The sequence below is a fragment of the Scleropages formosus genome, chromosome 4, assembly GCF_900964775.1.
Source record: "Scleropages formosus chromosome 4, fSclFor1.1, whole genome shotgun sequence".
Classification (NCBI taxonomy): Eukaryota; Metazoa; Chordata; class Actinopteri; order Osteoglossiformes; family Osteoglossidae; genus Scleropages; species Scleropages formosus.
This window is the reverse complement of record NC_041809.1, coordinates 33,955,793-33,982,341: the sequence shown is the minus strand read 5'-3', so window position 1 is coordinate 33,982,341 and position 26,549 is coordinate 33,955,793. Positions and strand designations below refer to the sequence as shown.

General features: G+C 44.2%; 1 protein-coding gene across 2 annotated transcripts; it reads left to right on the top strand.

Annotated features, from left to right (window-relative positions):
- The first annotated feature begins 4,147 nt into the window (after positions 1-4,147).
- LOC108934433 (clathrin interactor 1-like) lies at positions 4,148-25,546 on the top strand. 2 transcript variants are annotated; one of them, XM_018752254.2, is made up of 12 exons: positions 4,149-4,397; positions 14,857-14,961; positions 15,351-15,447; positions 16,631-16,739; positions 17,294-17,458; positions 17,568-17,748; positions 18,619-18,835; positions 19,055-19,145; positions 20,030-20,107; positions 22,610-22,884; positions 23,538-23,724; positions 23,991-25,546. In XM_018752254.2, the coding sequence occupies exons 1-12, from the start codon at positions 4,357-4,359 to the stop codon at positions 24,359-24,361; spliced, it is 1,917 nt and encodes a 638-aa protein (XP_018607770.2). In that variant the 5' UTR covers positions 4,149-4,356; the 3' UTR covers positions 24,362-25,546. The 2 variants fall into 2 exon arrangements, with proteins under 2 accessions (XP_018607771.2, XP_018607770.2); XM_018752255.2 differs by lacking the exon at positions 20,030-20,107 and having other exon boundaries at positions 4,148-4,397.
- Positions 25,547-26,549: the final 1,003 nt, after the last annotated feature.

The window sequence follows — 26,549 nt, the reverse complement described above, 5'->3', positions numbered from 1 at the left end:
AACCGCACTCGTCATACATCACCCGAGCCTCGTGCGCATGGCGTGTCACTGTTCCCCAGTGCAGAACTCGGGTCAAATCCTCCTAAGCACAACAGACAGAGATTCACCAGGCCTTTGAGCAAATTATACAAGGTAAAGGCAGATCAGGTAAACCAAGGAAAGTGAGGTGAGTGACAAAGCACAAGATCTTTATTTCCAATATCTTAGATCATAAAAAAAAAATCGTAAAATATATGATACTTAATGCAATGTGGTCTTTACGTTATTCTAATAATTCAACATTTTTCGTCATTTTTTTCCCTGCTTTCTTGAGAATGTTCATTTATTTATACACTTGTAGTGCCACCTATTGGAACTGTACTTAGTTCAAAAATCATCCGGTAATAAAGAGTTTAGCTTCTGAGAAATGGAAGTCATGAAGGCATATAAAGTATAATAAATTACTGCCAGCACACAGGATTTAAGAGAGGATTTTGCAATAAATGAACTCTAACTGGACTAGCATTGTGGTTACAGTTGCTGCCTGTAGACCCAAAGGTTGCAGGTTCAAATTGCACACCCAGCTGTAGTACCCTTGAGCAAGGTGCTTACCCTCAATACCTCCAGTAAAATTACCCAGCTGTATAAATGGGTAAATTATTATCAGTTCCTTAATGGCGAAAGCTGCTTTGGAAAAAAGTGTGAGTTAAATGAATAAGTGCACATCATCTTGACTCAACAACTCAGCCTTCATGGTCAAGGGCCACTTCCCTTCCTTTGATGAACACATAAACTTTGCAGTTTTTTTGCAATTTCAGTTGGCCTATCACTGAGGCAGTGCCAATTGGTCAGACGGATATCTATATTTACATTTATTTTTTTAGCAGACACTTTTGTCCAAAGCGACTTTCAACAAACTCTATGTGGTGTTATCAGCCCACACACCTTATTCACCACGGTGACTTACACTGCTAGATACACTACTTACACTGGGTCACTCATCCATACATCAGTGGAACACACACACACACTCTCTCTGTCACTCATGCACTACGGGTGAACCTAAACAACATGTCTTTGGAGTGTGGGAGGAAACCAGAGCACCCAGAATAAATCCTCAGAGACACAGGGAGAACATGCAAACTCCACATTGACTAAGTGGGGATCAAACCCACATCCTCTTGCACCACCGAGGTGCTGTGAGACAGCAGCACTACTCACTGTGTCACCATGCCACCCATCTGTACCTCTAATATCTTAAATACTTTAAAAAAAAAAAAAAAAAAAAAATGATAGAATAACAATGACCACATTGCACTAATTACGCAACATTTTTTTTAATTTGAACCGGTATCTCTCATGTAAAGACTCAAATGTGCTTTTCTCCCTGTGGCAGTTAAAATATGTGAATGGTGAGCATCCACTTGCTTTAGGATTGTCGCTCTGCTGTGCTTCTCATAAACTGAAAACCTAGAGGCCAAAAGAGAATGAAGTCCAGTTTACTCTGCTCACATGGAAAGTTTTTCCCTCCTCTGTTGGCAAAGCGAGTAAACTGTACCCTACCGTAACCTCGGAGAGCTTTCGACAAGAAGTGCACCTCAACCACCGGCATCTGTCCATGTCAAGAGATTGCATTCTTTTTGAAGGATCTGACATCCAAATGTACGCTCCCCATGCCAGATCTCGCTCACCTTCAACAACGGGCATATCCACAGGTCATGTCATGGAAAGCGTGCTAGTGACTGGGATGGCAGCTATGCATTCAGAGATGTTAAGTGCCAACTCTTGTCAAGCTGTGTTTTCAAGAAGGCCTTTTTCTGAAATTGTGTTTTCCTTCCATTGTGTTGTTTTTTTTTTTAATGTGTTTGTTGAGGGGTGGGAGCCTCTCATTCGGTTTCCAGCACGCAGCCTCCCACAGAGACAGCGGGGAGATGGCCGGAAAGCTGCATTTGCACCATCCATCACCCCACACCCTCACCGCCGCATCCGAAGCCTCGACCTACACTTTGCACGGACGGAGACCAGGGTACCTTTCTCCTGTGAAACGACCACGTGATCAGACCTGACACGCACGAGTCCCGCACCACGTCCTACGCCGACGCATCCTGTCCGTGCGGAGACGAGCGCGACGACGCTGGGAAGACGAAATGCAGCGCTGTCAATGCATTGGTACGGAAAGTTTTCATTCCACTTATAACTCTGATTCATCGCAAGAGAAGGAATCTGTTTTTGGCTGGTATTTTTTTTTTTTTGCCAATGCGCTATTGCTAGGGGGGTGCGGTGGTGCAGCGGGCTTGGCTGGGGCCCTAACCCAGCAACACAGGGCGCAGGGCTGGAGGGGGAGGGGACACACCCAAGACAGGATGGCAGTCCATCACAAGGCACCCCAAGTGGGACTCGAACCCCAGACCCACCAAAGAGCAGGACCCAGTCAAACCTGCTGTACCACCACACCCCCCCCCCCCCACCATCATAATGGCATAAAGTTAATTGTGAAAAAGTTTCCCTTGACATCCACCAAGATTCCATGTACAAGCAAAGAATATCATAAAACAGACACTTATAAAAAGAAACTGGGAGACCTCAGTAGAAAAGCAGGCTATAGTCGCAATTAAGCTCAAGAGACTTTTGTTTGATTACATTTATTTGTTCAGCTGATGCTTTTCTCCAAAGCAACTCGCACTCCTAAGAAATTTACAATTATTTATCCATTTACATAACTGGGCAATTTCTTAGTAAGGACCTTGCTCCAGGATACTAGGAGAAGAGGTGTGAATTAAACCTGCAACCTTCAGCTCTAAGGGCAGTAGGGCTAACCGCTATACTACCAGCTGTTCCACATGAATTTACTAACAACCTTTACCTGACATCTCTGGCTGTGGTGAATTACCTGTTTATACATCAGGGTATTCTTACTTCTTTCCTTGATCAAACACTGAACCGGAGGTGTAAGGAATGGATGCGAGAACTTCGGATTACAAAGTTACAGTCCTAAACTTTACACTACCTGCTGCCTCTAGTTTTATGTTACGCAGTACAAAAATATTCAGTAACATCTTAACTTTTATCGTGTCGACATTTGATTTCAGCAAAGATTCATATTTCTATAACTTGGTTCCCCATACCTCCTTAATCCTGAAAGGAAAAAAAATATATGTAATTATTTGTGCACCAATGCAGCTCCCTTGTTTAATGGCAGGCAGACAGAGGCATGCGGTGCTCCCTTGTTGATCCACAGGAGATCAGACCACCTCTGGCAGTCAGATGCAAACAGCATTTTACAGATCTTAATGAGAACAGCATCTTTTGAACTTAATGGCGGGGGAGAACAAAGGACACAACAAAACAATGGCTTATTATCGACTCCCAAGCTTAACATACGAGGCGTTATCCATCCTTACTTTAGCATTTATTATTGCTTTAGCATGTAAGCGTCTTGGAAGACAAGCCTGTCTGCTGTATGCTGTCATGGCAAACAAAACTATTGTTTTTCCTTTATATTTCATCACAGACCAATGTGACAAATGGTTTTCTTTAGTGCGGATGAATTTCTGTTTTAAATAGTTGAGTTCAAACAGTTCACTGTTTTAAATGGTAACAAAGACATATTGTATTGTAGAATTTAAAGCGCTTTTTAAAAAAAAAAAAATTGAGTTAAAAATAGCTTAAAATTTAAAGGAGTGCAGAGATAATCCAAAATTGCATTATCATAAACAATAGACCAGTATCAAGGATAGTTGGTAGCATGGTGGTTAGTGCTGCTAACTTTGGACCCAAGGTTGCAGGTTTGAGTCTCACCCCTGCTTTGAGTAAAGTACTTGCTTTATTTAAATTATGCAGCTGAATAAATAACTAAGTATCTTAACCCTAAGGCATAGGTTTTTTTTTTTTAGCTTCAGATAAATTAAGTAATGTAAACAACATGCTGAACAGAATATAAAGTGTAAAAGTGACATGAGTTGTACAAAGAAGTTACAGTAGAGAAACATGTGTATCTGTTTATATGAAAGACAATAAATACACAAAACTGCATTAAAAGGCTGATTTCTTTTTTAAAAAAATGCAGGAATATATTCAATAGAACTGCAATTCCCAGAAGGCTTTGCAAAAAAAAAAAAAAAAAAACCAGAAGGACAAGTTGAGCACGAGCCGAAGCCCGAGAAGACGCTAACCCCGCGTCTATGCGTGCGTCGATGACGTGGGAAAGACGTTTCCGTAGTAACCCTGGCTAACGCCGCAGCCGAGAGAGCCGGCGGGAGTGAGTGGGACCTGGGAGTAGCGCGGCGCTGGGAACGGAGATCCACGGAGATCCGCGGACATCGGGAGACTTGAACGAACCGCACCGCGCGTTACCTCATCCTCTGTGAGCGCGCCGAGATGCTCAATATGTGGAAAGTCAGAGAGCTGGTGGATAAAGCGTGAGTACCTCCGCACGCCGAGTGTGTTCCTTCCTTGCCGTCGTCGAGACGAGAGGCCCCGGATTGGTACCCGTTTAGCTGGTGCCGTGTGACGTCAGGTCGTTGTCTCCCGCTGGCGCGTGGCTGACGAGTAATGTATCCAGTGTGGTCGATAATCCGCCTTTTCTGTGCGCGCGCGTTCACTTTGAGCACCGCCGCTATTAGCCTGTTAGCATCCCGGTTAGCAACAGTCACACAGTAGCCCGATTAAATACCACAGTTAGACGCGTTCACGATATGGGTTGCGTTTTTCATGAAATAGAAACGAATTCTATCCAACTACTGTAAATTCGTATCTGTATTATATCTGTAGTAACTGTATATTTGTAGCTACTCTGTAAAAAAAAAAAGAAAAAAAAGCCGGTCCTCGTATTTGACGGCGGGTGAAATTCGTGTACCTGCGATGCTGCCTTGATATGGTGTATTTATCCGGCTGATTTTCTTGAAATTGGCAGTACTAGCCTTACTGTGCTAAACTATATTTTTATCGCCTTGTGTTTTTACTCGGGCTAGAAAATGTGCATGTTAGACTTATGTATCAAGACAAGTGTGTGAGGACTGAGGTGTTTTTCCCAATGAGAATAAATGTATAGGGAAAGTATACTTAGCCTCAGTGCTGAATGAGTAATAAAATATATAAATACATTTACACACTTTCTGCCCTCAAAGCAGAAAATTTGTGCCAAAGAATATCATTTTTGTTATTGTTATTTGTTATTCATTGCTTAGCTGATACCTTTGAGGCTTTGTCCAGGTTGACTTACACAGTGTTGATGAAGAGCTGTACCATGATTTACCCCTTTCCATACAAAAGTAGGATCTGTTTAGGTGGTTAAGGGGCCTGGGTAAACCGATTGTTAATATAACGACCCAACATGTTGCCATTTTTCTCTTTGAAAGTCTTCTGCCTCTAATGAAACTTGATGTGCAAAATCGAGAGTGCGGAAATTTGAACCGCCTACGGTAAACTTACCGGCTTTAAATGACAAGGGTCAAAAAAAGAGAAAAAGGCCATCCTTAGCTCAGACGCTCAAACGCTCTTAAAGTAAAAATGACTCATTTTCTCTGTGTTGATTCTTGTCCTTTGACCCCATTCTGGATTTCTACAGTGACTTCAGTTTGAGGGTCACATCGGGAGGAGTAACATCTGAATGGGACAGGCTGGAGAAGGGGATGATTGCCGGCGGTGCGTGTTGTGTATACGTTGGCCACGAACATGTTTGTGAAGTTGGCAGAGGTTGAGTGTAGAGGTCCATCCGTCAAGACTGGTGTCAGGAAGTCACATATCAGAGCCTTCATGGATGACTTGGCAGTGACTACATCATCTGTGCTAGGGTGTCAGTGGATTTCGCTGGGGCTGGAGAGGCTTACGATGAGTTTCCAGCCACCCTGCCAGTGAACTCCAGATCACTGATACCAAGGAAAGGAAAGGCTGTTGAGAAGTTTTGATGGAAATGCACTGAACTGGTGGAGCTATGCTGCTGAAAAGGCTGGAGGGAAAGGTGTGTTCCCATCAAAATTGGCTGCAGGAGCTTTGCAGGGAAGTCTGTTTAGGGCTCAAGTATGTTTTATGATTTGCAGTCAGAAAAGAAGTGCCATCAAAGTTATTACTGAGGTTATGGATCAGAAGAATGAAGCTGTGGGTTCAAGGTAACGCTGCCTAGACACAAGCTAAAGTCTGATCAGCTCTGGTTGGGACACCTGGGTGAGGGTGTCTTATGACGAAAGATCCGAAACGCCCCATGAACCGACGTTACGTCACTGATGATGTTTCCAGCTGCGTTGCAAGATACATGATATAAACACTCAGTTTTTTCAAAAGTTTTCTCAGTGTTGGGTTCATCTGATTCAAACACCAAAATCAATGTACTGCAACTGTCCAAGCCCCATGAGCTGACAATTTAGATTTATTTGAACATGTACGGAATGGCTGTTGTATTCTTAACACATTTCTTCTTCACGCTTTCAGTGGCCTCAGATCATGACAGAAATAAAGGATACAATTATGAGGTTGACATATATCACTTGTTAACCACAACTTGTCTCTGTAAACGCAGCCTGTGATATTTGTGCAGGAAGGGCAACAATGCGGAACAGTCATATGCTGTTCATTATTTCAGGTCATTTCATTTTTTAATAACACCCTTCCCAACATGGTTGTCTCCAACACCTAAAAGAGAGCAGGATAGGCAGTTATGGTCTAGGAAGGCTGGGAGTGCAGGTTTTTCTTGAGCCTCAGGTACGAGTTCCTGTAATGAAATGGTCACCTTCGCTCAAGTAACTCATATTTTGGGGCGACAGTCAAACGATAACTTGACAATAACTGTGCGCCCTGACTTTGAATGTGACACCCAAAAGATTTAAAAGCATAACTCTTTGCATAAAATGTGAAAAGAGGCAATAAAGCAGAGGAAACTTCAAAAGTAGATTCCGGGAGGGAGGGAAAAACAAACTGGAGATCCAAGGCTGTCTAGTTGTCCTATTGCTGTGGACATGCAAACTTTACTCAGAGGGAACCATGAGAGTATGTTGTGTGTTTGAACTTAATATGAGAGCTTATTTCTCCACATTATTGTTCACATTCTTGTCGAATTCCGTCTTTGCTTTCAGACTCAAATCCGTTGCTGTAATGTGCCGTTTGAGTCTTTGTTGCGCTTTTTTAAAGCAGTGATAATTTGACAACTGTTTTCCAACCCTCTAGTTTTTGCAGGTTCAAGCAAACACCCAGTAGCTTAGTGGTTAGAGTGGCTGACTTAGTAGTTTTGAATCCCACATCCTGCTGTAGTACCTTGGAGCAAGGTACTTACCCTGAATTGCTACAGCAAAAACTACTTGGCTGCATAAATGGGTAAATAGCTTAATGTGGTACATTGCTTTGGTGAAAAATATGAGCTGAATGATTAAATGCTGTAATCTTCATTAAAAATGTGTGACACAGGATCTTGTTTGGATAGATGACCTTGTTTTCATTGTTGTCATCACTTTATACTCAAATGGACCTTGGTGTTCGTGGAATTTTCTGTCAGATGAGGGTCAAGGATGTTGGATGTCGGTAATCTGAACTTTAATTCTGCGATGGGTGGACTTACCACTATACTGCTTACCCTGTTGTGACGATGAGATTTGTTATAACAAAATCACCCTAGACGGAAAACTTTCTCCACACAGTTAAAAGTAGCTGATTAATGTAACAGCTCGGCTTCATCTAATTGTTTCGGTTTCTTGCCTGAGAAGAAGGTCTGAGGCACGTTGAAGAACTCCAAGTCTCAAATCAGTGCTTTGCTGCTTCAGTTAACTTTTTTTGGTTTTTTTGTTTTTCTTCATTAAATGCATTGACTATAGACACATGTGAATGTGTATTTTAGTAACAGCAAGAGCCTGCTTCTTTTGCTTTCCATGCTATTCAGCGTTGAGAGGTTTCAGCACTGAGATTTCAAGAGTTGTACAGTATTCATTTAGTTTTCACCATACTAGGTCTATTTCAACATGTATTGAATATAGCAAATATTGCAATCAGTTTTTTGAATACATATATGTGTATGTAAATGCATGATTGTATGTTCTCAGTTTTACGTGGTGAATGCAGACCTTCTGATGAAGCATGTTGGTTCAGAACATTGGTAAGACATTGATAGAGAGACAAAAGTAGGAGATGAGACTTCTTGTTTGAATGTTGGCCTCAAGAAAAAGAAATGTGCTGCATTAGACAAAACCACGAGCACTTCAGCAAGCCTTAGGGATTATGTGAAGATGAGCTTGTGGCTGTCTTCAGACACCTTGCTGTGGTTTAATCGCATTATGATGATTATAGCTCATTGATACATCCGGGGACGATACGGTGTTAGAGTGATGTTGTTTGTGTCTTCTTGGTTCAACTTCAGCAAGTCACATATGCTGTTGGGCTCCTGAAGAGAAGGTTCATCGCAAAAAAATCGGGGCCCCAAAAGAAGCTCTCTGGTGTTCCAGACCACCCTGAGCAAATGCAAAAAAGGGAGGGAAAAAGAAAACTGAAGAAAAAGAAGACTCAAGCAACTTTTAACTGATTAAGAGTAGTAACATGTTTTTGTTGTGTTGTCAGGTGTGAGCTTATTAACAAGCAAAATAGCAAGAGGGGTGACGGTCGACCTTTTTTTTTTTTTTTTTTTAAACTAAGAACTCTTCTTTGAATTTCACCATCTCCCCGAATTCAGATGTCATTAAACTTTCAATATGCTTCTTGGAAATCGTGGTGGGTTGTATTGGTAGATACAGTAAAAATAAATTCCGTAGTCATGCCAGTGTTTTTTGAAGTTTGTTGAGATGCCAAAGCTAATAATCAAAATTTTTCCCCTCGAGTCTGTAACTGCCATTTGAAAAGAAGCAGAGCTTTCGCAGATCTGAAAGCGGAAAGGAGTCCTAACACCGCTGTCATTTGATTTGCGTCGCTGATAAGATCTGAAGTTTCTTCGCAATCTGTTTGATTATTGGTGTGTAAGCGGAAGTTCTGAGACGTGACGCGGTTAACGTGAGTCGTCTCTTGCTTGTTTTCTTTTGTTTGAGGGGGAAAAAAAGAAGCCGGGGAGACGAAGGAAAGCTGTTACTGAAAGTTTTCCCTACCGCACCCTCTCTCTGCCTTGACCTTAAGTTATGTGATCTCTCGTCCCGTAAAATGCCATCTTTGTTCAACACTAAGGGCGATCAGTGGAGCTTTGTTCTTGATTCCTTTTTCCAGGCCAAGAGATTTCCTTTAGTGAGTAAAGATCACTTTGTGAAAAATAGCACATGGCATCTAACCTGTGAGTATGTGGAGTCCTGACCATGAGGGTGGTATGAGGGCACTGTATTTACATTTATTCATTTAGCTGATGCGTTTCTCCAAAGCGACTTACAATGTTAGCCTACCTACAATTATTTACCCATTTATACACCTGGATAATGTTCCTGGAGCAATTTAGGGTAAGTACCTTGCTCAAGGGAACTACAGTCAAAGGTGGGGGTCAAACCTGTGACCTTTGTGTCCAAAGGCAACAGCTCTAAACACTACGCTACCAGATGTCCAAGCTGATATGGTAGCTGTATTCACAAGCACTAAGTGGTTGAGGTAGGAAGCAACACTTTGGGGACCTCCATACCTTTTCTAAAGCAAGGTGTGCTGGTGATCATTTTTATTTTGACTAGGCAAATGTGAATGGCAGCTGTAGATTTGAATAGAGCACCTGTGAAACTTTTCAGACCAAGTCAGTGTCAAAATGCAAATTGATGTAAGTGCAATAAATACCATGAATTCCATTCCTCTTGTATCACATGGCAAAGCCCAGCTGCCCAAGGACTTGCAGTGCCGAGTAGCATCAGGATGCATCGAAGGGACAGCGGCAGTGACCGGCCACAGATGATGGACCTGTCCCGTGAATGTGTAAGACGACAGGTTCAACCCGATCAGTGGATGTCACTGTGGCCCTCCCCTTTCCCCCCGTTTCTTGCAGTTGCATGATTTTGCCTCTTTGAGAAGATGCTTCACTGTGAGCAGGAAGGAACACTGTGGCTTGCATTCTTGTGGGTGTGTCTCTGCAAGTTATTCTGGTTCCTGTTAACTTGCTCTTTTTGAGCCGTGCTGTAAATCACTGTAACTTACTTGAAGTAAATTTTGACTTTCACTTACTACAGACCCCCCTCTACTTACGTAAATTTGAATCACATAAATCTGGGTTTACGTAAAAAATTCCCAGCACACACGTTATTTACGGGTAGCGCTTTTATTTTACTCAAAACATCTGAAATACGTTACGCGCAAGTCGCGTAACCAGACAAGGCAGGAAGCTGCGTCTTCCCGGTTCCCACGTGTTTTGAGCAGTGAACGCATCTCCTCTCTTTAGTGTAGTGCTTTTTTACCAATTTTTTTTTTTTTTTTTTTTACCCATTTCATTGTTCACAAAGCCTGGTGGTAAACGTGCACTTGAAGGAAAACGAGAACCGTCTCGCAAGCGAACAGCAGTCGATTTGGAGATGAAATTGAAAATAATAAGGAAGTATGAAGGTGGACAAAGATTATCGTCTATAGACAGAACCAGGTTTAGTTGTATCGACTGTGAATAGAAAAGCGAAGGATGCTGTTCTCCGACATATGTAACTTTTGACTTGCGTAAGGGGTTGAAGAACGGTTTATTTGCATCAGTCGAGGGGTGTCTGTATAAAATGTCCGACATTCTTATTGCTGGACCGAAGTTTTGTTGTCCAGATTCGCTCAGTTTCAATCTCTCTGTGCACTGAGCCTCCCAGATTTTTTTGGTCACCTTTGAAACTGATTCTGACCTGGTATAAATAAGGTAAGTCAATATATTTCCCAGACAATGACTTAATTCACACCACAGACCACAAGGGTGAATAGGAAAAAAAATGCAGACCTGTTGGTGTTGTAGGGCTTCGGTTCCCCAACCCTGTTGCCCGTTGTGTCGGTGGATTTTGAAACCCTCAACAATGCAGTTTGGCCCCAGAGCTCCACACATGACAATTTTTCGCGTTGTATGACCTGGTCCACTTCAGCGTAGAAGGTAATAGATTGAACTGAACTCTGGATTCCTAAGTTACCCTTCCATTTTCAGAAATAAGTGCACACAATGCCAAAGGGGGCACCACCGTGTTGCCTTTGAAAGGCTTCTAGATGCTGAACTGACACCTCCTGAACCTGTACCTGGCAGGACCTCAAACGCTTGACTCTTTGCCTTTTTCCACGCCAGTTATGGAGTGCAGTGGGATCCGCTAAGCAGATCCGCCATCTGGACTTCTTGCTGGCCAGGCAGGTGGACATGTATGCAGCCCTACGGGCATCTGTGTGGGAAGACCTCTGCGATGATGCCAATGAACCATTCTATGTGGCTGATATTTTGATTGTTTGCAATAGAGGCTGTGCCGCAAAATGTGCTAAATAGTTAAAAAGACACACGACACCGGTTCAGAGTTCATAGTCTCAAATGTAGTCTCATAAGTGTTAAAGGGCAAACATTTTATTGTCATTTCAATATCACATTTGTACACCTACGCTTTGCGCAGGTTCTGCTGTACTTTAAATTGGCCTAGGGCTGATTTACCTTACACCAGTAGTGATGGCTCAGTTGGCCCAAAGTCTTTACCCTGTTTTGTACAGCTGAGTTTAATTGTCGAATAAAAACATTTGGTGTGAGAATGATCTTTAGGTTAAGGAGGTATCAGTGCTCATAGTGAGCAGCCCACATTAGCATTTTGCCCACCCACAGGCATCTTGGGGAAAATACTGTGAATTTTTATTATAGTCCATTTTATCTATCAGTCCTATTTTGTCTATCATAATAAAGATCCTTAAATCAAAAAAGTCTTAGAATTTAAACTACCAGACACTTATTTTGTTAGAAGTGCTAAAAAGTAAATAACTCCCTTAAAAGGCAGTATCATTGCAAATGACCATGTGGTTTGATTTACTCTTTTTTGATCACAAATGATACTTTATTATGAATATCTCAGCAAAGAAGGGTTACGAGTGTTATGAGTGATAAAAGAATTCGTTTGTTAGATTTCTAATAATTATACTAATGTATAGGGGGTGCGGTGGCGCAGTGGGTTGGACCGCAGTCCTACTCTCCAGTGGGTCTGGGGTTCGAGTCCCGCTTGGGGTGCCTTGCGGCGGACTGGCGTCCCGTCCTGGGTGCGTCCCCTTCCCCCTCTGGCCTTACGCCCTGTGTTGCCGGGTAGGCTCCGGTTCCCCGTGACCCCATAAGGGACAAGCGGTTCTGAAAATGTGTGTGTGTGTGTGTATACTAATGTATACAGTAAAGAGGGAAGATGCAAGGATGAAAATTGTAAAGCTAAGAATTTTAGAACATTAAATTTGAAGGAGGAGGAGCACAGTAAAACATTAACATTAGAAACAACAGCGTTTTAAAAATTACAACAATAAAAGAACAACAGAATCCTACCAATTGCGTATCCATAATCACTTGTACAATCCAGAGTTGCGTTGGTCTTACAAACGTAGCATGTGAGGTAGGGTACACCCTCCACAGAATGTGAGTCCATCACAAGGCAATAACACACACTCTTATTCATAGATCACACATACGCTACCGGCGATTGAGAGTCACGAAACCAAAAAACCCACAGGAAGCTCATGAACACGGACAGAACATGCAAACTTTGCGTAGACTGATCTGGGAGCTGTGAAGCACCTGTGCTATCTGCTCTGACGCTTTGCGACTCGGGCACAACAAAGTAAAATAAATAAATGAAGGCTGTTATGCAGGGCAAGTCTGTATTTATTCGTTTAGTTCACACTTTTTTTTTTTTTTTTGATAGAACCACTTACAGTATCAGGTTTGTATGCAAAACTACTTTCAATTATTTTTACCCATTCATACAAATGGATAACTTTTAGTGGAGTGGTTCAGGGTAAATATGTACCTTGATCAAGGATACAACAGTGAGACCTTTGATTGCAAAGCCCGAGCTCTAACCAGTGCATGACCTACTGCCCCAGAACTTAATTACCTAGATCCAACAGTGGGTTTACTGAAATTATCAGTGAATATGAAAATGGTCAATGGCAAAAGGTATAAGGGCTTTTCCAGGGAGGTGCTCATCTCTCCTGTGTTCCTGAGGCCACGTGACGAAAGACTCCACGCTGGGTGAAGCTCTTTTGGCGCGGGTTCCTGTAGGATGTGCTTTGTTTCCCGAAGTGCAAGACCTCAACTTCGCCGACTGCTCATGTTTGATTTTTAGGAGTGAAAAAGGAAAGACGACCACATTGCGTCATGTGTTTCTCCGGAAAAGCTTGCAGCTGTGGAGGAAATGATGCCGAGAGCTTGTGGCCCGGGTGGCCTTCATGTCCACGAGGTTTGTCAGGGAGATTGTGTTGATAGTTGAGTGTATCTGGGACCGCAACTCGTTTTTCTCCCATTACTTCCTGCCATTCAACAGGCATACACCAAGATGTAGGATATTTTGTCAAAAAAATATATTGCCCCGTTTTCCAGATACTGATGTCAACATATAAAGGGTATGTAAAGATGATGGGTGTTTTTTTGTTTAATTTCATTTAAATGCAGTCATACAAGAACGAGTACAGCAGTGGGGTCAACACACTGCTCTCTGGGAGGTACCTGCGTTAGGGTTGGGGTTAGGGATCAGCCTAGAGGTGTTGATGGTGTTCGTTCGCACATGCTCAGGTCTGCCAGTTAAGAAGTCCTGGACTCGAGTGTAGAGGTTGTTACTGAGTCCCAACTCCTGGACCTTGATGACCAGTTTTGTTGCCACAGTTGTGTTAAATGCAGAGCGACAGTCTATAAACAGTACCTTACCATAGGCGTTACTGTCCAGGGGTGCCTGGATGGTGGGAAGTGCAAAGGGTGGAATCCTCTGTGCAGTGATGGTGACGGTATGCAAATTGAAACTCTACCAAATTATCTGGCATGCTCCGTTTAGTGTGATGGATAGATATTAAAGATGTGTGTGAAAATGTCAGCAAAGTGGTCACAACAGGTTTTTAAAACGTACCCTGAGATTCGGTCTGGACCGGATGCTTAACCTCTAACTCGAGTATTCGTTTTTTGACAAGGTTTAATATTTTAATGTATTTGTTATATTTATACGAGGATGTGCATGCAAAGCCTGAATAATGTGTCTTGTCTGTTGGTTTGGTCACGAAAAGATCCGCGTCTCCGGCCATCCCAGCTCACACAGAACGTGCGTTAAGCTGTCTTTTCACGTCTTGCGGTTGAAGGTTGAACCCTACTCCTACAGGGTTAACCAACTTAGGGATGGGAAGTGTGGTAATGATCAGAAAAGCGTGAATGTGCCCGTTTGCGCTGACTTCAGCGTTTCTCGCAGCGTGCGCTCGGCACCTCTGGACCCCCCTCCCACGCGCTGGCCGGACTGCGTGTGAACTGCGGGGGAAAGTGGAGAGGAAGGAGACGGAAACATCAGTCTGGTTCTACACATTTGTTGCTTATCTTCTTGTGCTTCTGTCTTTTCGCTCTTACTTATTCCTATGTTTTAAAAAAGTCTTCAGTTTTGAGTCCCCACTCCTGCTACAGTCAGCTCATCGGTTCCATGTTCGCCCAGGAGCGTCTCGGGTCCTTAAAACAATCTTTTCACTTAACGGGCAGCGAGGAGCGGCTTTTCGAGCAGTATGTGGGCTGTCGTTTCCCTCAGGCCTAATTCTGCCAGGCCGTTTCTCTTACACATGCTGTTGGATTGTCGAGCCTTCCGGTAGGAACGAGGGCCGAGCTCACTAAATGGTCTCCGGATGATAACAGCTTGCCTCCTAAATGGTCTGGGGCCTTTAAGCGCATTGTCGCTTTCCATCTCCGCGTCTACGTCTACGTCCGCGTCTACGACCGCCTCTCGCTGCTGTTAACGCGGCGGGTTGGTTTGAATCCTCGGAAATGCATGAGTGGTTTCTGTCTCCAACTTGCAGCACCAACGTGGTGATGAACTACTCGGAGATTGAGTCCAAGGTCCGAGAAGCGACCAACGATGACCCTTGGGGGCCGTCTGGACAGCTCATGGGGGAGATTGCCAAGTGAGTCACCGGCAGGGCTGCTTGGGAAGCTGCAGGAGGTTGCATTCTTTTTCCCGTAAAATATGTGCGGTAACTTCCCTGGGCAACTTTTGTGCTTCCACAGAGCCCCATTGTCTCGTTTTGTCCCTTAAATTGGTTTCGTTCGCTCTAATATTCGGACCAGCGATTGCTTTGAATGCTGTTGCGGTTCCTGATGCTCACATTCTCAAACGTTTAGAATTTAATAACCTGTTGGTATTGATTATATCCGTACTATTCGTTTGTAGAATTAGTCCCCCCCCCCCCGCCCCCCCTTTTTGACCTTAAAAAAAAATTCTAATGAAAATAAGGCTCAGGGTTATGTTTGTTACCGTTTCTGTGTTCTCATAACTTGTTTTGTTTGCGATCAGATCCACCTTCATGTACGAACAGTTCCCGGAGGTGATGAACATGCTGTGGAACCGGATGCTGAAGGACAACAAGAAGAATTGGAGGAGAGTTTACAAGGTCGGTAACCCAAACCCCGCCCCCCCCACTCCTTCCGTAACTTCCTCTGGCCCGGACGTTTGCATAGCCCGTTCGCCGAAACGCACGGAGCAGCCGATTTGTATATCCAAGTATGTTTTTGCATTGGCAGTGCGAGTCGCTGGAATATTCCCGGTGTGGGTGGGAGCAACTTGTTCTGTACTGTAATTACACGGCCTTAACTTTCCCATGGTTACCGCTTTCCAAGACATCGATAATATATGTTTACGTTTTGCGGTTTGCCTAAAAATGATCTCGTCCAAATGTCTTTTTTTTTTTTTCTCCCCTTTTCTTTTCTAGCTATTGTTTCTGCAACGGTTATGTTACTAGAATATGCGCACTGCTGCTGCTGCTTTTGTCACTGTCATTAAATTTGATCCGGTTTGATGTTTTAGTGGAAGCTCAGTTACTCTGCCAGATGTGCACTTCATCTGTTTCTCGGGACTGTCATCGTGATTGCAGTCCTGCACACTGGAAAATGAGCGTGTGGAACACGGTGGTCTGCGGGGTGAAAGTTGGGAAGGCCGCGGCGCCCTGCAGTAACCGACGGGCGCGTTGAGCTGGTGTCTTGGCGTGCATCGGTTGCCAGGGGACTTTTCGAGGCGTGGGGTTGCCCAGCCTTAAAAATTTCCCAGTGGGAAATAGACACAATAAAGTGCCTTTTCATTATTGCTGTGAATTGGTCACAAAATTGGTTTTTGTTTTCAGTCTCCTTTCTTACGGCTTAATGCCGAGTTCTGTTTTGGGTGCTTTTTTGTGCTTAAAACCGGAGATTTGTTTAAATTTGGGGATTTCTGAGATGATGGTAAATCTTCATCGCTGTCGGAAGATGCAATAAAGTTTTGAGACGTTCGGTCGGGGGGGGGAATCATCTCTGCGCCCACTGCCTCTTACGTTTACATTTATTCATTTAGCAGATGCTTTTCTCCAAAGCGACGTACATCTCATCTTTTGGGCCGGATGTTGGGTTAATGCCCTACATTTACCCTGATCTTATCCTTTCGGGAACTCTCAGCGGGAGCCCTTAGCTGTGCTGTTGTTTTGTTGGGAAGCATAGCTTCTGCTGAAAGTCACTCGCAAAGAGAAACGGTTGAAATTAGAGTTTAAAGAAGTTCAATCTCTTTCCCACCACTTTTTCTGAACTGACATCTTGTCTCATTGCCAGGCCTTATTACTGCTGGCGTACCTGATCAGGAACGGGTCAGAGCGGGTGGTTACCAGCGCCAGAGAGCATATCTATGACCTGCGCTCCCTGGAAAACTACCACTTTATAGGTGAGCACATGGCCCACGAAATGCAGGTGGGGCGGGGGGATGGTGGAAAGGGGCAGGGTGGATTAGGCACTTTGGGGTCCTGTGAGCAGATTCCAGGATGAGCACAACCCAGGCTCTCCTTTAGCTTCTGTGGAAGACAAGTGAAAATAGCCGCTAGTCTTGGGAGAGGTTTTATTGTACTGACGCCTGGGTGGATATCGACCAGCTGTGATCTCAATGAGCTTCGTTGCGAACATCTCAATTGTCGATTACAGCGAGATGTTCCTAAGGACTGATCTGAAACGTAAAATTCTGATCTTGACCGCATTTTCTCTTTAAAGCCGCAAATGACAATCAACGCCCAACCTTCGTTTACTGCACTGTTCATCATTTGTGTGTTTTTACTTGGTCAACGGTAAAAAAAAGGCAGGAACCCCCTGAGAACTTGCAACCCTTCCCCTGGAATTTTGAAATGGGCAGCCTTGAGATAGAAGCCTGATTTAAAAGACAGGGGTCACTCCCCCGAGCAAACGGCGTCGCTCCCTCGCTGATCACTTTTATTCCTCTTTCTCCAGATGAGAATGGAAAGGACCAGGGCATAAACGTTAGGCAGAAAGTGAAAGAGATGATCGAGTTTGTGCAGGATGATGACCGGCTTCGAGAGGAGAGGAAGAAAGCAAAGAAAAACAAAGACAAATACATCGGTGTGTCCTCAGACAGCATGGGTGGCTTCAGGTCCAGTAAGTATCTCTACAGAGCAGAGGTTGCAGATTTTAACAAGAGCAACAGGCTCTAACAAGTGGCGAATTTATGAGCGCTCGTCTCCGGCGTCTGCCTTCGTTCACCCAGCTGGGGACAGGTACGAGTCGGAGCCCAGGGGGAAGTGGGATGAGGACTGGGACAAAGGCAAGGGCGGGTTCCCCTTCAGCGAGAAGCTGGGCGAGATCAGCGACAAGATTGGCAGCACCATCGACGACACCATCAACAAGTTCCGTAAGAAGGAGAGGGACGACTCACCGGACCGGTGCAGGTAAGAGGCGTGCGGAGAACCTCGCCGTGTCTCCGCTTAACATCCGCTTCCCTCCTCTTCCCCTTGAAGCTCCTGTGTGGCCTGCAAGCTGCTGCACATCTGGGAATTCTTGTAAATGCAGCTGGTAGCGTAGTGGTTAGAGCTGCTGCCATTGGAACCAACGGTCGCAGGTTCGATTCCCATCTCCAGGTGTAGTACCTTCAAGCAAGGTGCTTACCCTAAATTGCTCCAGTAAAAATTACCCAGCTGCAGAAATGTGTAGATAATTGTAAGCTTAACATCGTAAGTCGCTTTGGAGAAAGGCATCAGCTGAATAAATGAATGTACATGCATCCTGATATCAAAAAGGACACATTCTGTACGGTTAGTTCCCGCTCTCACTTGTTGGAGTCGAATAGGTTCGAAGGTGAGTAAGGTGCCTGTGCTGAAGCTGCTCGTGTTAATGAAAGAATGCAGCTTTCCTGCTGTAGGTGAGGGTTCATCAGTCCTCATCCTGGTGATCGACATGGTATTGGACCTTTCGCTCCAACTTCTACAGTCAGACTTTTTCCACAACTTTTAAACAAATATTGGCTCACCGCATACTTTTAATCAACCGCTGTGGCTTTTCTTCGACATTTATTTGACAGTTTGTTGATTTAGTTGATGCTTTTCTCCAAAATGACTTAGAATGTTAAGCTACCTACAGTTATTTACCCGTTTATACAGCTGGGTAATTTTACTGAAGCAATTTAGAGTACATGGGTAAATGTAACGCACATGGGTCAGTGACCGCTGCTGTTCATTTGCACCAGAGGTTTTCTTCCGTTGACCCAGTGAACATCCAGCTTCTCTGAGGCTCATCTGTCACTTTGCCGGTTTCAATTTCAGTGACAACGAAGACGACCAGGTATCCAGGAACGGGAAGCCAGACTTTCAGGATGAGGAGGGCACGGCAACACCTAAGAGCGTCAGAGTAACTCAACCCACGGAGACCACCGCATCACGAAAACGTGGAGGCTTCCCCTCCAAGACGGTGGACCTCGGGGCTGCTGCCCACTACACGGGCGACACCAGCAGCCCTGAACTGGGCATGCAAAATGTCAAGGTTGGTGGTGCGAGGGGGGCATGTGAACCAGGCTGTGGACCGCTTCTCACCTCCGACTTTGAAATGTTCCTTTAAAAGACTGCAGTAAAACTCAGTCGCTTTATCCCACTCCTATGCTGCCACCTCGTGGCAGATGGAACTAAACAGCTCCATCTCATGAGGTCTGGTGAAGTTGACGTGTCCTGCTCTGCCCCTATGTTTCCACGCTCCTGACGGCAGAGCACAGGGCCAGGGGTCATCCAGTCGTCCAGCGGTGGTTTGGCCGATCTGCTGATCGTCGATTGCCGGGGCAAACCATCAGCACCAGCAGGTTAGTATCCAAGAGTCTAGTTGGCGCGTCCATCCTGGATGAAGAGCTGTGTGAAGAAACAATAAGTGCAGCCATAGAAATGAATATTCTCAGTCTTGGGCGTTGACACTTTTTTACAGTAGTTCAAATTATTTTGTGCTATTAAATATTCAGAGTCTGATGGGATAGAAGCTGTCAACTTTTCTCAGAGTGTTTGGGAAGACAGTTGTGAAAATACCTCTGAACCCAGTGGTCATGACAGACCAAGTTGGGAAATTCATAATTTTATGTAGGGTCCATGTAATGTCTTGTCTAAGGATGCTTATAACTTAAGACTCCGGTTTCTAGGAGCTCAGCGGTTTGGGAACATTAATAATCTTCTGTGCCTCCATGGTGGTTTTTAACTTATTCAACAAAAAAGAAATATTTTAGCAGTGCCTTTTTGCCCTCTCCTAACAGTGTTAACTAATGAATTAAGTAATGGTTTCATTCTGGAGCATGTGGAATACTTCCCGCAACTTTCCCAGGGCACGTTTTCTCGTATTCTCAGCTGGCACAAAAAGCTCGGTGTGAAACAAATGCAGCTGCACTGCTTTCACACAATTAATTTTAATAGGAAACACATTTATCTGTTGTCACGGAGAGCAAAGGGACGCAGGCTTACGATCGTTGGAAACGGGATGTTTTCGGTGCCCGTGTTGGAAGCAGTCGGCGGCGATGTACCCGGGTCGTCTGTGAGCCCAGAGATCAGTTAGCCTCGCTGCCAGATGTTCGGAGAGTCGAGTGGAACGGTGTGCAGATGTTACCGTCCCGTCCCTCGGCGGACTCTGCAGCTGAGCTCTGGGGAAGTTTGCGCTGGCAGTGCCAATGTGCGGTGACTCTGCTGTCCATTTGTCTCTGCGCAGATGGGAGCGCGGATCTGATCGGGGCTTTCGCGGACTTCTCCAGCGCGGCGGCCTCCGCGAGCTTCACATCAGGAGGTGGTGCGTGCCTCTTTATCGCTGCTCTGTAACCACGGGTACTCTGTTCTTCACAAGCCCATTTTTCCATATTTACACTGTCTTAGATAAGTTCAGTCCTCAGCTTCCATAAGGCAAATGTATGTCTCTGAAGCTTTTACCCAGATTGACATTACGAAATTCATATTTATGTAAGAAAAAGGGATACCGTGTGTTATATATTGTTTGAGGGTTTGGCCTGTGCCTGCTCTCTGGTGGGTCTGGGGTTCAAGTCCCGCTTGGGGTGCCTTGCGACGGACTGGCATCCCGTCCTGGGTGTGTCCCTCCAGCCTTACACCCTGTGTTGCTGGGTTAGGTTCTGGCTCGGGAAAAGCGGGTTCGGTCAATGTATGTGTGTGTATATTGTTTAATATATATTTAGCACATTCCGGTAAAGCTATGGCAGGTTAGGGTGATGCGTACAGTATACGTTTACAGCAAACTGGATGAGAAAAAAGGTTGAAATACATTAAGCAGCTGGTAGTGTGGTACTTGGCACTCCCACCTTCCATGCAAAAAACCCAGGATTGAATCCCACCTCCTGCTGTAGTACCCCTGAGCAAGGAACTTAAATTGTTCTAGTAGAAAAAATACCCAGCTGTATAAATTGTCAAAGTCAAGTCAAAGTGGCTTTATTGTCATTTCAGCTATATACAGCTGGTACAGTATACAGTGAAACAAAACAGCATTCCTCCAGGGCCATGGTGCCACGTAAAAAACAATATATTACAATATATTATATTACAACTATTATGACGATATATTACAATATATTATATTATGTTGGGGCGGCGCGGTGGCACAGCGAGTAGCGCTGCTGTCTCACAGCGCCTGAGTGGTGCGAGAGAACATGGGTTCAATCCCCGCTCAGTCCGTGTGGAGTTTGCATGTTCTCCCTGTGTCTGTGTGGGTTTCCCGCCAGGTCCTCTGGTTTCCTCCCACACTCCAAAGACATGCTGTTCAGGTTCACCTGTGGTGTGTGAGTGACAGAGAGAGAGAGTGTGTGTTCCACTGATGTATGGATGAGTGACCCAGTGTAAGCAGTGTAGCTAGCATAGTAAGTCACCGCGGTGAATAAGGTCTGTGGGCTAATAACACTACACAATATCCATTGTAAGTCGCTTTGGAGAAAAGCGTCTGCTAAGTGAAAAAATTTAAATGTAATATATACAATAAAAAAAAAACAATATATTACAATATAATAAATGCTGTAAAATATAAATATAATTGCAAAGGGAGTGGAATTGGTGAATTATTATATAAACTGCTTAACATAATCTCACGTTGGAGAAAAGTGTCAGCTAAATAAATAAATGTAAATGCAGGCTAATTACCTGAACATTTAATAGCACAGCTTAATTCCTAGTGCTAGTTTGGGTATGTGACGTATTTGCGATGACGTGCTGCCGCTTTTACTACATGAAGCATTGGTATACAAGGCAGCAGATCAAATCCCTTCCTCCTGGTGGTTAATAGAAGAGATTTCAGCGGGTTTTTGGCTCGCTAGAAGGGGGTGATGCATAGCTGGTGGGCTGGGCAGCTGAAAGGGTTTGAGATGCACCTACTTTTCAGCCAAGTTAAATAATTGATGAGGAAGATCTGCATCCAGATGGAGATGCTGTCTGCTGAAGATAACGAGGACAGACACACTTCAGCTTCTCTTAGACATGATTCACGTCCACCCATCCACCCAAGTCAGGAAGCGGGAGGAGGGGGGCTGGAGGGGAGTAGGTGCACACAAATCTGTCCCTGCTCCTCCGGAACCTCCGTGCGCTCGGGGGGCTTTAAAGGGTTCGGGAGTCAGGACTCTCAGCGATTTCATGGAACACCGCTGCACGTCCAGAGAGATGAGCAGGAACAGAACTCGGAACATCTGTCAAAATGCCAGTCTCTGCAGGACCAATTCGCTGCTTCTTACGGCTTTTCTGGCTGCTCTGCATCTGCCTGACTGCATTAAGATGGGAGACTTGTTAGGTTTTGCTTTCCTCAGGTGCATTGAATGAAGCATAACTGGACAGGTGAGTGTGTGCATATTAAAGTGAAACAAAAAGCGGTTCTTATAATTATGAGTCGCGTACATTCCTATCGGGCAACCGGTGGCATGGTAGTTAGAAGTGCTGCCTTTGGACCCAAAGGTCGCAGGTTTGAATTCCAGCTGCAGGACCCTTAAGCAAGATGCTAGTCCTCTAGTAAAATTACCCAGCTGTATAAGTGGGTAAATAATTGTAAGAAGTTTAAAATTGTACGTTGCTTTGGAGAAAAGCATCAGCTAATTGAATAAATGTAAATAAAAGCATGAGAAATGTCAATCGGAATAAAGCAGTTATATATTTTTTTGTTTTAATTTATTCATAGAGACTAAATTTATTGGAGCCACCTTAGAGTTACTTCTCAGAGCATGAAAAGTGTAACTGGTTCAAGTACCTCTCTAACACCTGCATTTTTTTTCCTTTCTTCTTTTTTTTTTTTTTTTTTTTTTAATTCCAGGGTTAGTGTCTAGTGGAAATGGTGAATTTGGAGACTGGAACTCCTTCTCCAACAGCCAGCCGGCTGCGCCCCCCGCTCAGACCCTCGCCTCCACCGGTTCAGACCTTTTCGGAAGCACGGCCCCCCCGCAAGCACCCACCGCTCCATCTGCTGACCTCTTGGACCTAATGGGCTCATCCCAGCCCTCTGTCAGCGCTTCCCAAAGTTTGAACTTTGCCATGGGCAACTCACAGGGCATGGCTGGTGGGATGGGCATCCCAATGTCCAGATCGCAGGTACGAAGCAGCGGCTTGGGGTCTCTTTACATTGATTTTTTACACTGCTTACATTTATTCCTTTAGCTGACACTTTTCTCCTAAGCGACTCATGTCAGGCTACTGAAAATTATTTACGCTTTTATTCAACAAGGTCATTAATAGTAGAGCATTTTTAGAAACAAAACAGCATTCCTCCAGGACCATGGTGCTACATAAAAAAAAAAAAAAAAAACAATATATTATTAGAACCATATGTTACAATATATTATAATACACACACACACACATTTTCAATATACAGTAAAAAAATTACAATATAATAAATGCTGTAAAATATAAACATAAAATATATAGAAACATTAATTACTTTACACAAGGGCAGAAGGTGGGATTTGAACCTGTGCTTAAGACTTAACTGGTAAACTGAGATTGACATCAAGATCTCAGCACTAGAAACAGCTGTAACATAGACCTTATGCATGGATGCTGGCTGTAATGAAAATGTTCTCCTCTGTTCGCCCTGATTGGAACGGGTCACCTACAGATTTCGTTTCGTCCAATAAAATGTTCAGGGTTTCACTTAATTCTTTGGTTTCCCATCTCGCATCTGGCACCGTGCGCCTTTCTTGCGTAAAATCCGGTACTTTAGCTCGTCTCCGTCTGTCTCTCAGCCTCTGCAAAGCGTGGGTAGCACAGTGTTACCGCAGCCTATGGGAGTCCAAAAGCCCGGGTGCAAGACTTCCATGCCAGCAACATGGTCAGACCCCAGCGTCAACATCAGCCTGGACTTCCTGTCTCAAGGCATGCAGCCACCCAAGCCTTCCCAACCCACCCTCAACAACATTATCCAGCAACAAGGTTAGACTCTTCTTCCAGAAGGATCCGTTTCCTGGAAAACTGAACAGACATGTTCAGAATTTCTCATAAAGCCATCTGGAATTGTATTGCTTTATTTTACAGAACACCTTTTCTTTTTTTTTCTTTTTTTTAACCAATGTCGTCTCCTTTTCGCACAAGCAGATGTCTGCAGTAGCACAATGAGTTGCAATAGTTTTCTTATGCCAAGAGTTTATTGCAAGCTGTAAAAGTACTGAAGAAATGCAATGCTTTCTGTCGTGACTCAGGTGCCCAACCGCTTCTGAACAACGTTGCCCAGAGCTTCGCTGCCATGAACCTCAACACGCAGCCGGCTTCGCAGGTGGCAGCCGTCAGACCACCCGCAAACGCCATGATGTCTAGTGGCGGGATGACAACGGGGATGCCTCCCACCATGGCAACAGGCACCATGGGAATGTGCCCAATGGGCATGACACCCGTAGGAGGACTGCCAGCCAATGCGGGAGTAATGGGAATGAACATGAACGTGAACGTGGGGGTACCGCTGGCAGGAATGAGCTTAGGCGTGCCATTTGGGGCTGTGGGACAGGGTGTCACATCTGCCATGGGGTACCCCAGACAAGATGCCTTTGCTAATTTTGGCAACTTTGGCAAATGAGAGAGTAAGACAAACTGTGAAGGGTCTGCCCGAACGACCATGAAGGAAGACGAGCTGTACTCGGACTACTTGAACACGGTGGATCCTGTTACCTCTCGGTAAAACCACGTACGAGGGACTGATTGAAAGGTTTTGTAAATGGGTGGAACTGTCTTTAACATAAATTTTAAAGAAGTGTTGTTTTGGTCCTTCTTCACGGTACCATCGAAACCATTTGAATTCAAGTGAGAAAGTGGTCAAAACCAAAACGTTTTTCTTTGTCCTCCTCTGGTTTTTAACGTTTCCGAATCTTAATCTGAAATTTAACTCACATGGTCTATATATATATATATACATAATAAACAGAAAAAAAATTATTGGTCAGCTGTGTACAAATGTTGGTGTGCATAAATAAATTATCACTTTGATACCGAAAGACTTCGTGAACAGTCATCTGGAGTGCAAGATTCATGACGGCAACAACATTAGGTATTCATTTTTTTTTTATGTATTCTTATACGGATAAAATTTGGCAAGTAATCCTGAGATTTGCCTTGTTAAATAAAATATCCTTTTACCTAAATCTTGCTATTGACAATTTGGCTGTTAATATTCGAATTAACATTTAAATAAATGAATTCATGTTGAAATTAACGGATGTTTTATGCGCCGACAACCAGCGATTGTTTTATACAGTCTGTGTAGGTCAGAAGAAATTGGTACAGTTCAGCCCAGAAACTGCTGGCCTGATCTGTAAATTGGTTGCCTTTTAAAATTACATACGTGAAAATGTATGCCACAGGAAACGAACTAGTAATTCAGTTTTCCGTGACTTTTATGTGCGTTTAGACAAAAGCTACGCAAATACAGAGATTTGTTCAACCAGAAAGCTGAATATGTGAAATATGACTGTAAAAGCTCAGTGGCAAACCTCCACCGACCGTGCGTAATACAGAATGGTATGGTACAGACCTTGTTAAATCTAGGTGAATTGAAGTCTCCCTTCAGTCTGATGCGTTGCACATTCGGTTGACCAAATTTTTTTATTTTATTATTTATTTACTAAAGATGAGTCTATTTCCCTATTGATTTTTAATAATCGTACAGCATCACGTTACATTTGTGTGTGTTGCGGGAGTGGAAGGAATAACGAATACGCTCTTAGTATGTATATATACAGTCATGGAATTTTTTTTTTTCCCTGAATAAAAAGGATGTTTCATTTTAATCTTTTTTTTCCTAGTTTGATTTTAGTCTGGTGTGCATGCTGTGTTGAGTAAATTAAAATCTTACTAGTTCATGTTTTGCTGCTGAGTACATTTACGTGTTGATTTCCAGTAGGGGCTTTAACAAGTTTCAGCCTTTATACTGTTGCAATAAGTAGGGGGGGAATGGTGGTGCAGGGGGTTTGACCGGGTCCTGCTCTCCAGTAGGTCTGGGGTTCAAGTCCCGCTTGGGGTGCCTTGCGATGGACGGGCGTCCCATCCTGGGTGTGTCCCCTCCCCCTCCAGCCTTACGCCCTGTGTTGCCAGGTTAGGCTCCGGCTCACTGCAACCCCACATGGGACAAGCGCTTTTAGATGATGTGTGTGTATTTTCTGCTGCAATTACTTTGTTTAGAGTAAGCCCTTTCTGGGAGCAGGATATCAGTGAGAAGTCCTTGGTGTAGTATTGTTGGCCAATGTTTCATGGTGGATACATAAGACAGCAGTCCATCACAAGGCACCCCAAGCAGGACTCGAACCCCAGACCCACCAGAGAGCAGGACCCGGTCAAACCCACTGTGCCACCACACCCCTCGCATGTTTTTGATATCCAGTTTTTATTATTTGAAATGTTAAAACCCAAGTCGGTCATTAGTTAGATGTTCAGGTGTTCGCCGAGCTTGGCATTTGCACGTTTCATCACCAGTCGAGACGACGACATCAGCGCCAAGAACAGCACTGATGATGTCACCTCACCTAGTGATGAAACGTTTGCAGTCCAAAAGCGAAGCTCGGCGAACACCTGAACATCCGAATCAACGACCTGAGCCGCAGACGCCTCCAATCTTCTCTACCATTTCGGTTGTTAGTCTTTAAACCTGGATGAGTACTGACGCAGAGTTTGCAAGGATCCAGGTACGTGTTGCGCTGCTTTCTTCTGTCCGCTAAAGGCTGGGTGTTTGTTCATTCAGGTAGGGAGATGGATTTGTTGGTGTTGGAGTCCTG